The 13,417-nt window shown below is 48.7% G+C and overlaps 5 protein-coding genes across 5 annotated transcripts, besides 9 other annotated features; all 5 read right to left on the reverse strand.

Annotated features, from left to right (window-relative positions):
• Positions 1–10,962: part of a sequence feature (areas merged during assembly that could not be assigned to a particular haplotype. This can correspond to areas where the two haplotypes were merged or to regions with more than two copies in the genome that were merged during assembly.) that runs on past the window's edge.
• On the reverse strand, positions 484–4,899 carry Tc00.1047053511283.290 (hypothetical protein, conserved; the record flags this gene model as incomplete). Its single annotated transcript, XM_815861.1, has 1 exon — positions 484–4,899. One exon carries the CDS (start codon positions 4,897–4,899, stop codon positions 484–486), a length of 4,416 nt encoding a protein of 1,471 aa, XP_820954.1.
• Positions 4,379–4,407: a microsatellite.
• Positions 5,020–5,047: a microsatellite.
• Positions 5,279–5,304: a sequence feature (AT_rich).
• On the reverse strand, positions 5,607–6,491 carry Tc00.1047053511283.294 (hypothetical protein, conserved; the record flags this gene model as incomplete). Its single annotated transcript, XM_815869.1, has 1 exon — positions 5,607–6,491. The coding sequence occupies one exon, from the start codon at positions 6,489–6,491 to the stop codon at positions 5,607–5,609; it is 885 nt and encodes a 294-aa protein (XP_820962.1).
• Positions 6,765–6,799: a microsatellite.
• Tc00.1047053511283.300 (hypothetical protein, conserved) lies at positions 6,888–8,048 on the reverse strand (the record flags this gene model as incomplete). The annotated part of the gene is made up of 1 exon (XM_815862.1): positions 6,888–8,048. One exon carries the CDS (start codon positions 8,046–8,048, stop codon positions 6,888–6,890), a length of 1,161 nt encoding a protein of 386 aa, XP_820955.1.
• On the reverse strand, positions 8,608–11,763 carry Tc00.1047053511283.310 (hypothetical protein, conserved; the record flags this gene model as incomplete). Its single annotated transcript, XM_815863.1, has 1 exon — positions 8,608–11,763. The coding sequence occupies one exon, from the start codon at positions 11,761–11,763 to the stop codon at positions 8,608–8,610; it is 3,156 nt and encodes a 1,051-aa protein (XP_820956.1).
• Positions 9,093–9,139: a sequence feature (CT-rich).
• Positions 10,963–11,089: a sequence feature (areas merged during assembly that could not be assigned to a particular haplotype. This can correspond to areas where the two haplotypes were merged or to regions with more than two copies in the genome that were merged during assembly.).
• Positions 11,090–13,417: a sequence feature (areas merged during assembly that could not be assigned to a particular haplotype. This can correspond to areas where the two haplotypes were merged or to regions with more than two copies in the genome that were merged during assembly.).
• Positions 12,347–12,370: a microsatellite.
• Tc00.1047053511283.320 (hypothetical protein, conserved) lies at positions 12,411–13,417 on the reverse strand (the record flags this gene model as incomplete). Its single annotated transcript, XM_815864.1, has 1 exon — positions 12,411–13,417. A coding segment is annotated over one exon (1,007 nt), but the record flags the coding sequence as incomplete, so codon positions are not given.

Consider the following 13,417-nt stretch of genomic DNA (forward strand, 5'->3'; position numbering starts at 1 on the left):
CATACGGTAACGTTAAGCCTCAAGAGAGAACAGCGTAAATAAATGGAGGCACACAACGAGGCGCAAAAGAAAATTTTTTAAAAAAGGAGAAAAGAATGTTGGAGAAGTGAACGCATGCGTATATGCACAGACAGATGGTTCCCTTGATATGCATCGAAAAAGTGAATGGAAATCCAGAGAAAGCGGTGTATCTCACACAGCGTATACAAAGGTTCAAGAAAAAAAAACGCACACATAAAAAGAAAGAAAGGAAAAAAGACAAAACACAAATGTATTCACCATGGCGCCCATCCGCTTCACACCTCAATGCGTTTAATTAATTCTCCTTACTTTCATTCCTAATCCTTTCTTTTTATTTACCATCATATGCAGATGTATTGCATTGAAATGCTATTTCTTTCTTCGCCACTATTTTTATGCCAATCCACTCGTCTTTTTTCTCTGAACCTCTTCGCATACGCAAAAAATGTCTTCTCCCACGCGTTATACGGGCGTACTAGCCGGAGCCACCGCGCATCCAGAATCCTCCTCCGACCCCTCTACGCGGGTTGGCTCCAACTGCACCACGCCGTATCGTGTTAGGATGCCAGAAGGCGCCAATCGATTTTCAAAATGCCCACCAGACATTCCGCCACCCACACCAAGATCGTTTTTGTGGGTAGTACCGTTTTGTTCCTGTGGAGGTGCAAAAGCTTGCCCCAATGGCCTCTCACGCGGAGCGTTTTCTTTTGTATTGGCAGATTGCTGCCGCAGGCGACGTTTCGCAAAGTGCAGGGCACGCCTATAATGTGTTTCAATGCAAAACGAAGCTGCCAGAACAGCCACAATGGCCAAAGCAAAAACAAGGAACAGAGTTCTTGCCATCTTGTTGCTGTGCCTGATGTGCCTCTGTGGCACCACACGTGGGGTGTACACGTCACGGTCAAAACGTGATGCTGATGAAATTTGCGCCGAGACAGGGATTATGGCAATGTGTTCCTCCACCCACGAGTCACTGACATCATCGGTAGAAGTATAACGCACGCCTGCGTGGAGGTAAAACGTCACACGAACTTTACTGCCACGATGCAAAAGTGAACCTGGAATAAATGCGAAATGAAACGGTTCTGTCACACATTCCTTCGTTTGGTTGTCGGATTGGCACGGCTGGAGATAAATGCGACGGTAATGTAAGAATGCGGCGTACTTCTCCCACCGCAAGTACACCGTTGAATTTCCCACTGGGGTCTCGCCCATCCATCGTCGACGCTCCCCCTCTTCTCCCAATTCACCACCGCTCATTATATCCGGCGAAGATGCTCCATCCAGCAGAAAGTACAACTTTGATTGCCCATTCCTACTATTCATTTCCTCGGATTGAAACACACCCAAAACGTCCTCTGCATTAACAGAAAGAACAAGGTATTCAAGCGACATTTTCGCAATAGTTGATGAATCCAGAGGCCTCGCTTTATCATGTAACGTCACATATACCCAGTCTGTTACTCCGTACAGCTGTTCATTCGAAGCAGCGCAGAGAGACAATTTTACAGTTGATGATCCAGAAGTATCACCATCCTCATTAACTGTGGTGGCTATGCTATTCAATACGACACGCCCCGGTCGATGGGGCTCAACATGTGAGAAACAAAAAGCGTCTGTGTGTAAAGATTTTGGAGGGCCGTAATACGGCTTCCCTTTGGCTTTGCCCTTCTGATCCAAAGGTTCACTAAGGATGTCATTTAACAGCTGAGTGCTGTTAAATGGTTTAGCAGGGACTGAACCACCAAAAACATCAGGCACAGGCCAGTACGCGGATGAGCGGCAGAGCACACGGTGTGCGATGCTGTTAACACTTGTAATGTATGTAACCTGCCGCACATTGATAATAATGGTCTCAGAAGAAGCAAATTTTAAACGTATCGCAAATGACCCTTCGGGATATCCGGTGGCAGATTGCGCCGTCCCACTGCCAATCACGCGTGCTACAAGAGAAATGTTGACAAATTGTCCCCCTCCCTTATTGTTCAAGACAAACTGTGGAAAGAGAGATACATTTCCTACCGGCTCAAAGCGGATAATGGAATCACAGTCAAGGTCAAGGCCAGACCCAGTACCCTCACATGCCACGGCCTTTCCAGTACATTGGGCGCAATCCTGTAGGTTTGGGGTCCTCCACGAGGCATTCAGAAGTTCCAACGCCGCAACACGCAGCTTGGCGGCGTTGACGTGAACCAGCGTTGGCACGCTGTAAATAATTTGGGAGTAATTTAATTGGTACGGATATATCAGAAATGAGTAGCCGTAAAGACGTTCTCCCGTCCTTGGGTCTTCTCCTGCAGCGAATTGCACATCGACAGAGACATTGAAGGAATCCTGAGCAAAACCGTCAGACTGCATGGAGAAGTCCATCGACGATTTAGTTCCTGATTTCATCCGTCGTGTTTTATCCTTCTTCGTTTCGGGTGTCGCTCCTTTTTGAGCCCTTGACGAATAGTTCACATGAGACACTTCAACACTGGTGCCGATGGAGTAGTCGATTGAAATACGTACCGTGTACACTCGCGACATGGACAAAATACCGTTGTAGGGTGGTTCCCAACTCGCTGGTTTGACAACCTGTGTATAAATCGTGCCCACTAGCAGACTTTTATTCACGACGTTAAAAAGTGGTTCGTTTGTCGCACTATTACGTAGCGTGCGAAGACGGTTAAGAGAAACATTCCCCACCCACGTGGCATCGCAATTATTCACATACAATTTCCAATCAATGGCAGATACCGCGTCCTTGTTTTTGGGGTCTGAGGCATCCATAACAGAAGCAGGCGTGAGCATTGGGGCGTACTTGCACGGATCGAGGCGATACACATCGCAGTCTTGATGCTTTCCGCCAAATTTCTGAAAGTAATTCTCTCCACTCTTGTACTCCCCTGACACGGTATTGAGATGACCATGCAAAAGGGTCCCACCGTCGGGTTCAGAGTCATCATCCCAGGTCCAGATGGATGAGGCAACTCCAGATTGTGCCTGCTGATCAAGGCATGTCGCATTGAAAGAGGGATGCGCACCTTTGGGTACCTGGGCTGACGTCAAAAATGCGCTCTTCGGGTTTTCAACGGGTATGAATGTCACAAATCGGGCAGCCATATTACCAATAATTGTATATGCCCGCAATAACAACGAGTTCCCCTCCACACTAACCTCAAAATCCATATCATCCGGTGACTTGCCATCGTGGCGGGGCGTCAATTGGCTGCGGTTCCCCTGTGGCCCATCGGTAACATCAAAAAGACCCGGATAACGCGGTGAAGAACGCCATGCGGAGACGTCACAGTTACCCTTGCAAACAATCTTTCCAATTTCATATACATTGGATGGGTACTCCGGTGTCGGGGCGGATTTGTTGCAAGGTTGCATTGTGGCAGTACCATGGCATACATTTTCTGTCTCACATGTGAGCGCAAACTCAAAATGATCAATTGATTTGCCAAACGGCTCGTATTGAAAACTTCCCGTCGTACTGTTGAAATTATTTATTGTCCCATTACGTGTTGGCGCTCGCAACTCGGCATTGGTGTAATTATTGCTGGGGCAGAAAGAAGCATTTTCACCACGACTGGATTCCAGAAAAAGGTTGTATGTGCCTGGCACGTCACTCTTTTCACCGTCTATTCCATAACTGAACACAAAATTTCCCGGGCATATGACCTCTTCTTTTGGAGAAGGTGGCGGTGGCGGCGAGGGCGCGGATGTTATAAGAATTCTGGCATGTCCTGTGCACAGTGGTCGACCAGCCTCACCAGCGTCGGTTGTACAACCAATGACGAACACAAACGCATCGGAGGTCACATTTGGTCCATTCGGTGCGGTGTAATTAAACTGACCAGTGGTTCTGTCCAGTCGGAACTTTTCCGCATTGTATTTCGGCAACGATATGGGAGTAAAGACGGCCTTTTGCCCAGCCGGACAATTATCCTCTGCGTGTGGTGTAATCGTAAAAAGGACGCTCTGCGAGAAAGCCAAGTGAAAACCGTATTCATGGCTGCAGTTGGTCGGGGAAGGGGGATTCACAACGAAAAAAGTTGCCTTGACATTAAAGCAAGACGCCACCTCGTTGCAGTAGACGGTAAGATTGACGCTAAAAACACCCTCTTCTTGGTTCTCACTGCGACGATCAAACCAGAGAGTGGTGCCATTTTCAACGGAAAAATATTTATTCTGCTCGTCACCCACATTGCTGATGACAATCCGCCGCGGAGCAGCGCAGTTGCCCACGTAACTCATTGGTTCAATACGAGTGGGGACCATGACCTCTGTCTTTACTACTGGAAGGATACCACCAGGAGGACATGAAGGTGCAACTGGAGCGGGTGCCTTACTTTTGTTGTGTGTGGTGGTGGTCGTCGTCGTCGTCGTCGTCGTCGTCGTATCGTTCGTGACTTCCCCTTTCGCTGTTCCGTGTACAACGTAGTACACAGAGGCCTTTTCACAGACCGGCGTGAATACATCGCACATAACACTCAATTCCTGTGAAACGTAGCGCACCTCTTCCTTCGTCAGGCCCGTGACGGTGGGCGTAAACTGCACGACAAGATGATGGACGCTGGGAATAACAAGACCTGGTAAAATGGGAGGAAGCGCTTTAAGCGTAAAATACTTACCAACACATGCGTCAGGTTCCCATTCACGCTGCAGCACATTGGTTGAAGTCTCGCCCTCATCGACGCCGAATATCCATGCACATTGCGGGAGCGCAGCAGTGGAATCAGCAAAGAGAAAGAAAAAAGCCAGAAATAAAAAAGCCAATCTTGCGTAAAACACACCACGAGGCAATATTTTGATAAATTTGCCTTTCTCAACAAACCCACGTCTCCTTGTTGGGTTCCTCATTATTTCATCTGCACTTGGAAACTGCTCCATCTAGAAAAGATATGACGCACTATCTCTTTGCTGTTTGTATATATATTTCTTGCTCTTGTTGTTGGAGTGCTTCACTCAGCCTACAATCTCCTTTTACCCTGTTTATAAAGGTGTCTTTCCGTGTGTGTGTGTGTGTGTGTGTGTGTGTTGGCGGGAGTGGAGGAAAAGGGGAGGGTTGTTGGTTGGATTGTCTGCTGTTCCTCCACTCCGTGTGCAGATTTTCCTTCTTGTACCGTTTTATTCGCTCGAACACAACGGTGTACGTGGCCACTGGACGGGGTGCAAGCAGAGAACCGGACCAATCAATCCCCCTCTCCTCGCTCCTCTTCTCCTCTTCTCCTCTACACCTCAATTTACTTCACGCATTGAAAAATAAGACAAAATAATAATAAATAAATAAATAAAGCAGATAAATGTGTAATCAGGGCCCTTCTTTCTTTTTTTTTTTTTTTAGTCTTTTGTCAACTGTTGTTGTTATCAGCATCGCCTAATGAATTAGGCTCCACAAGCAACTTGTCATCCCCCAGCCACCGCGCCCACATTAAAAAAAACACACAAAACTCTGCCAAAGGCATATTTCTCTTTATGCTTCTTCTCATTCCTTCATTCCCTCCAACGGCACATCTATCCGCGGCCATCCCACACTTCCACTTCATCGCCAACCGTCCACTCTGTCCGTTCGCACAACTTGGGCTAAACGATCTCTCTCACGGCTCAATGCCGCACTCCATGAAACCATTGACTATCACCGAGAGCGACAATGAGACGTGCCCAAGCAGTGGGGCAGCTTTCAGCAAACCGCGATCCTCCCCGCTGCACAGAAATGTCGGATCCCGCAGCTCCAATCGCTCTCCTGTCCACCACCCAATCCACGCCAGTTTTCGTGTGTTGGGCACCAACTGTAGCAGGGGCAGCTTCTTGCGATAAGTACCGCTACGCAACGGAATAAAACAACGACTGTATGACAAACACTGCTCCCCACCACAAATTCCACTCTCTGAGTGCGGTGGCTTATTCGGCGGCAATACGCGTGAAATAGTGTGCAGCGTCACCACAAGTTGTGGCCATCCATGTGGGTTCGTGCCACGCAAAGCGCACTCAAACGGGGCTGACCACGTAAAACGTGCAAATGGGTCGTTGGAGGACCAGGAGAGCTGTGTGATCACCTCGCTATGCGTCTGACGTTCCAGCGGTTTCACAAGCGGCGAGGCAGTAGAAGGCTCTTCGCTGTGTGACACGCTCGTCAACGGCGTCCAATCTGTGCCATGTACCCAGTACGTGCGTGCAAAGAGAGCGTCCGCCTCGTGGCACTCCGCACCCTCCAGTACACCCCGCACAATGACGTCAATCCTCTTTGACGCCACGGCCCTGGCCATCACTGGCGGCACCGCCAAAGTTGCATCGGAAACAGAGGCAGGGACGGATCGCATTGCTGAAGAGTCTTTCGAGCGACGAGTATGACGACGTTTACTGTGAGACCTTTCCTCCTCATGCAGGAGGGGCGGCCCCGCCTCGGATGCTCCTTCCCTTTTGTTGCTCTCCATCGTGCATCCCTGGCAGGAGAAAAAAAAAAGGGAGGGAGGGACATTCATGCGCAGTGAACGACGGTGTGGATATCCCCCTGGTTCATTTAAGCAATTGACGCACTAATACCCCACTACGGCTCGGCACGATTGTTTTTTGTTTCTGTGGCACAAGCCTGCCAATCACCCCCAGCACACTCTACCAGTGGACATGAATGAACAAGGTGAAAGCCCACAAGGCAATCCGCATTCAAATCTCGATAATTCCATGCAAATTCACACAATGCGGACATAAAATAAGCGCCACGCACACACACAGAAAGAAAAAAGAAATCCGCATCTAAGAAAAAAACAAAACCAAAAAAAAAAAAAAAAAACGGACGAAGGGAAGCAGTCACTCCCCCAACACTTCCTTCCATCCCGTCATAAGGGTAAAAGACATGTGGATCCGCCTCGTTCGCACCACTATGACCACCGCCAGAAAGCAGCCAGGAAAAGAAGCAAACAGCATGTGGTAAGCAAAAAAATGTACAACAAAAAGATCCACAGGCCCTGCAGTTCTCTCCGCCGCCACCCACCTGGACCAGACGCGAAGAAGAAAGACGGCAGAGACCCGTACGGAAAGGAAACGGCAGTCTTCACATTTTCGGCTCCGTTCTCAGTAGCAATTACGCCACTCAACCACTGTCCGTGTTTCTCTTTTTGCCACGATGAAGTGTTTGCTTCGTCTTCATGAATATACTCCAAAGAAGAAACTGCGTTAACCACCGTTGGTGAAGAAGAAATATTACCGTAATAGACGCCACTGGTCCTTCCTGTGTACGGGGCATCCGTAGAGTTTCCATCTCCATCCGCAGTATTCCCTTCTGCAGAAAAGGGGCATGCTAAACCACACAATGGATCTTCATTTTCAGTCAATGGTGCGGAAGAAAAAAAATGGGATAAAGGTCTTGCAAAGCTAATGTGCTTCTCCCGCGCCACAGCCTGTTGAGGTGCCATTCTAGAATTCCCCAGTGGCGTGCCTAAAGAAGAAATGAATGAGCCTAAATTCCAATTTTGCTCCGCCCTCTTCACACATAGCGAGAGCCGAAGCAGACATACCTCCATCTCTTGTAGTTTTTCTGCGTCTAAAGAGCCATACAACGAGCGATGCTCTTGTACAAAATTGAGCAGCGCATCACGTCTAGACCTTGCTGTTGCAAGCCACGCAACTGCAAATTCATCGTCTATTTTTACGTCACATGGTCGGAGCTTCTCCTCGTACCATCGAATAACAGCCTCATGCTCCCGCACCACATCTTGAGCGTAGGATGTATGCAGCGGCGACCATCGGTAGTGCGGCAAGCAGAACACAGGTTGGTCCTGCAACTGGTGCAAGGAAGGACAAGAAGCAGATGGATGACTTAAGTCATTCCACAACGCCGGTTGCGACCTCCTTTCGCGCTCATGGTTTCTGCAATCATGTTGTGAAAGCCTGTTTGTGTTCGCAGGCCGTTCAGCCAGCGAAGGCGCCAGCGGTGATTGCCTCTTCTCCGCCTTTTCTTGACGGCAGACACCACCCAGACGGCGGCATCCCCCCGGTCCACCTGATCGCGTCGAGGTAGAGCGTGGTCTTCGCTTCCGCATAAAGAAATTTAAAAAGAACGTCTAAGCTGCAGCAGCCTCCGGTGCCCTTTGCCTGCGCTGAGCAACTTAGAAAAAAAGATAAAGAGAAAAACAACAACAACAAAAAAAGCGTAGTGTTCCTTGTAAATAAACCCCACGCCACGCAGCAGAAAACAACAAGGGGCGATGACGCGAAAGAGGAAAAATTGCGCCTTTACGATAAGTATTGTGTTCTCACCCTCTTTTTTTTTTTTTTTGTGTGTGTGTGTTTTTGCCCCTTTGCTCGAATCCAATTCTCCGTCAAAAAAAACTACGGGAAATCATAATGAACAGAGTATCAGGGTTAAGATCGCCTTAATTTACACCACACAACGGCGTCCCACTCACGCATTTGCCACAATTCAGAAATGCATACATTATTATACATAAATCGCCAAAGGAGCTTTCAATGACGTCACAACCCACAAACTTGAGAAAAAGAATTCAAAAAGACCCGGTCACCCAGAGAAAAAAGACTCACATTTGTTAAACATCCCTTCTTCTTCCTCTTTAATTTCTTCAGAGCCCCCTTGGGACACTGCTACTTGCCCTTTTTTGTGGAAACGGAAGGCAAAGATGGAAGAGGGCGACGCAGCATGCGACGAAGTTCATTCATAAGTATGCGAACATTCGTACTGGGAGGCTCCGGTACCGCTGACGAGAATTTCTGTTCCTTTCTATCCCGAGGAAAACGCTCATGAGAATGCTCTGACTGCTTCCGCCTTTGCTGGCCCCTCTGTCCCTTCACTTCTCTCTTATTCGCATGCTCAGTGGGGTCAGGCAGAGGTGTCTCTTTCTCCTTGGAGCCCCCACAAGAATCCTCAACAGGGAATTCCTGCACCACAACCTTTTTTGGTTTAATTTTCCCCCACTTCTTTGGGCCTGACGCACGCTCCCCTTGCAGAGGCACACCCGTCATGAACACGACGTCCTGAGGAGACACGCTTCTCTCTGATGAGGACTCATCCATCTCGTACTCTCCCTCCGTCCCCGAGCTCTGCATGTCCACTGGTTTGGGTGTCACAACTTCTTCTCTTTCTTCTTCACTCTTCTTTTCCATTTCTTCCTCTTTTGTGTCGTCAGCCGCCTCTTTGGGCACCGCAATATCGGCCATCTGCCTCCGCCTTCTTCCGCGTGATGTAGCATACCGGCGCCTTCTAAGCCCAGGGCGCGACAAGGGCGGATCCTCTAGGAGACGATAAATGTCCATAAATTCATTGTAATTTGGCAAAGTGACGAGACCCGTCTTAGGATGCACCAACCGTGACAGGTGCCCCCCGTCTGCCGTCATACGCCTTTGATTCTCACTCTCCATTGTCGTTTGGCGCCACTTGGAGCAGAAGTAACCCGGCTTTTGCTTCTTCATCACCGTATCTTCAAAAATAAGCTCCACAAATCGCAGCAGCAATGGGGTTGGAAGTTCTGGTAGAGTGCCATCACGGCCCAAAGTCGCTGTGCCCCGCGAGGGTGGCGGTTCTGCATCGCCATACCAAAAAAGATTGTTGATGGTGCTGCCACCCCCTGCCGATGGGGAAATGAATGGAGTATACGGCCTATCGGATACGGAACCACTGAGGTGGGCGGCATCGCCCTCGCTCTCAAAATTTTCGGTTTGGCATCGTGAAGAAACCTTTGAGCCAGACGTCATCCTGGGCCGCTGCCATGAACTAATAAGACTGCCCAATCCATGGTATTCACTCCTGGTCATCTCTTTTTCATTGTCCGTCTCACTTTTACATTGTTGCCTTGTGTGCAGCATTGACGTGTCTTCATATGGAACGTCGTTGCTAAAACGATTCATCGTGCTAAATTCACCCTTGTTGAGAGTCTGCAGGCCGGCTTGCTCCCAGTAAAGATTCATTACCGCCTGCGCAAAGACCGAATGCGCCGCGCCACGCTCTTTACTTTTGCGCGCAATGGGGTTTCCTGCAAGCATCACCCGTTGTAACGTCCGCACCAGCTCCGTAAGCGCTACCACGTTCCGCACACCTCTAAAACGGTTGTACCCCAAACCAATCACCTCTATTGATGGAAAACAAAGCCCACGTCCATTTTTCACGGAAAGCGGTGGCACATGACGCAGTTCGTTATGATTCAGATTCACCTCAATAAGCGCCGGCATTGTAGAAAGTGCTGCAAAGACGGTATTGCCATCTCGAAAATGATTTCGCTCAAGTGCAAAATGTGTCACACCTGTAAGATCCGCAAGGTCTTCCGGCAAAACGCGCAAATTATTTCCACTCAAGTCAAGTTTTTCAAGAAATGGAAAGTATGCTAGATGCAAAATGTCCGAGGAAGGTATCTTGTTAAAGGAAAGGTTCAGAGCATGTAATTTTGGCAAAAGAACATCATGCATACTGCACTCTGAAGGTTGGCAAGGAAGTCCCGCTGTTTTTTGGTGTGGCGAGTAATACCCGGTGTTCTCAGCCGCATGAAAATTGCTTTTGACATCCTGTTCTCTCATTATTGGTGTAGGGCATCGTACACCATCGTTGGAGTCAATAGTTGTCTTTTTCTTTTCTTGAGCATAATAAGCTGCAGCACTCCTAATGGATCTACTGCCGTGCACCGCACTGTCCATGGCACCAACACCGCTTCCACGGACACCGCCACGATTGAGGTAAGCGTTGCTACTATTTGTGGATTGCAGCCGTTGCTCCATGACTACCCGTGCAACGCCTGCTAACGAGTCAATCTTGTTATATGGGAGATGCAGCACCTCAAGACCGGTCAAAAAGAGTAGGTGCTCCAGCAGAAGCTCATTCTCACTCACATCAAGAAAGCGCAGGTTCTGAAAATGAGTTAAGTCGTCCTCAATGACACCAACGAGATGAGTATGCTGCAGCGTTACTTCCTCCACCGCCTCCGGCTCTGGCTGTCCGCTCGCGCAAAGAAGAAGATAACCGTCAAGCAAAACATGGGATTGCCGTAGAGGGGCCTCCATGAGATTGAAAAAAAATCGTGCCTCCTCTTCATCTTCCGTTGTTTCAACGGCCAACAATTGTCGTTGTGTGCGCAAACGTTCTTGGATAAGACGCAAACTCGGTGCAGGAGGCAAACGAAAGTAGCTACGCAACGACCGCTCCACCGCACTACGGCCCTTAAGGATACGAAATCCCTGTGGATGAACGACTCGTGCCTCAGGAAGCGGCACATGACGACCCGATTGTCTAAACAAAAGATCCTCGCTCGTTTTGACCCGCGCACGGCGTGAAGTTGTATCTTGCGGCACAACACCACCAACAGGAACAAATTTGTCCGATTTGCCATTCATAGTGCCAATCGGCGACAGACGACACTTCGATGATGATGCCACGGAGCTCAACAGTGAATTCCCCGTACAATCAGGAAAACGAGAAGAAAACGGGAACTCCACATTTTGTACCCGCGCAACCGGCACAGAGGCGTGCAAATCCCACGAGTGTTGCTGATATCGATAACATTCTTCTGGCATTTGTGGGTCTGACGGAGAGAACCGCTGCCATAAGGCCGCACTCTTGTAATGCCGCCGCGGGATTTTTGGCCCCGCAGCAGCTGCGCCCCATATTGTAGGGGCCACCTCGTTGTGATCCACATTCCCCCGCTGCCGCCGTGCATCGGCGCCCCCCTGAACATAAGCTCCGGCGGGATTCAGCAACCGCAAGTTGGGTAGGGGCGAAGCCACGACGCGCTGCTCCTCCTCACCAGCCCCGCTCATTGGCCGCAAATTCCCTCCTCTTTCAGTCACACACTCTCCGGGACTTCTCCTCCTCCTCCTTTTGCTACTCGATAGGCTCTACAATAAAAAAAAGAGAATCCAGACATAAGAAGAAGCAGAAGAGCATACCTCAATTCTGGCAATGCAGTGGCTGCGGCAGAGGCAAAGAACAAAAGCAGAAGATAAGAAACATATGTCCACGCCCATCAACAGAAATTATTTCAAATGGAAAAAATATACCAAACCATCAATGCTTCTCCTCGCCTCAAACCACTCTAAAAGACAAAAAGAAAGCACAGTGTTGGTTTGACTTAGCTGTCACCACGGAAAACAACAAAAACAACAAAAAGAAGAGGAAAAAAACATTTAAAAGCCGGTCACATTTCCTCGCCTTGATAGAACACTTCGTCAGGGAATCGGGAGTCTTGTACATTCTGCTCCGAATACATATATATGTAGGACGCCTTTCAGACCATTTTCCTTTTCATTCCATTCTTTTTCTTTGCATTTCACATTACCCTCCGCATTTTGTCTTCTTTTTTTATTCCTTCATTTTCCCTCCTTGTCGTTGTTCTTCACATCTTCTCTCTCTCTCTCTCTCTCTCTCCATTCTTCTCTCATACAGAAGAATTATCTGCCGGGATTCACTACAATCCCGCGACCTCCTCCTCAATGCTCTCGTGGTTTCCGCCTTTGCCTTTGGCAGAAGCTGCCGCGGCGTCTTCAACGAGAAACTCAGCGACATTTCGACCATTTGCGGCACACACCGCCTCTAGCAAATCCCGCTCCACAAAAAACCGCGGTTGCACGGCATGCTTCAACATACTCTCCATGACCCTCATCGCATCCTTCGCTGACCGAGCGTTTTCATAATAGTAACGCACAAGAAGTGCAAAGACGTCTCCGATTCGAATGGCCGCCAAAACATTCGCACTGTCCTGGTGACTTGGTCGAGAGCGTTTGATGAGGTCAGAACAAACAGCGATAAGCTCCTTCGCTTTCTTCTCGTCAGATGCGCTGTCAACAAGTAGTTTCAGCGCCATCACTACCTGTTGGACAATATCACGGCGCGTTCGAAGACCCTCCTCTTTTGCCATAATACTGCTGCCTCCATACACAGCGTCTCGGTTACGCTCCAAAACTTGCACACATTCATTAAGCGCACACCACGCCTCGTAATAGTTGCGGTTTTCGTCAATCTGTAGTTGAGCAAAGGCATCAATAAAAGAGATAAGGTTACTAAAAGCTTTTGCCTTCGTGTAAAAAAGAACGATATGTTTGTAGATATTTGAATCCGTGTGCCAGTTCTGGGACTGCAAAAAATTCCCCGCAAGAGTGTAAATTTCCGTATTTCGAGAGTGACTCGCAAAAAAAATGACCTTCTTTACATCACCCCCACGCATCAACATCTTCATTGCCTTCAACCGTTCACCAATCTCTGTGTACTTCTTACAGGCAAGGTTCCAGTTCCCCTGGTCCTTTGCAATACCGGCAATCTGCCGCAATAACGCGTTCCGTTCCTCCCCCGATAGGTTTGAACAGTTTACATCTGAAGACATCGACTCCGCCATTTCATCTGTAAGTGTCACTCCGTGCGAAGTGCAAAGTTCAAGAGCGCGAGGAAACGCCTTTTGCAATATGTACATTTCTGCCG

Source organism: Trypanosoma cruzi, genomic scaffold, assembly GCF_000209065.1.
Source record: "Trypanosoma cruzi strain CL Brener 1047053517087 genomic scaffold, whole genome shotgun sequence".
Taxonomy (NCBI): domain Eukaryota; phylum Euglenozoa; class Kinetoplastea; order Trypanosomatida; family Trypanosomatidae; genus Trypanosoma; species Trypanosoma cruzi.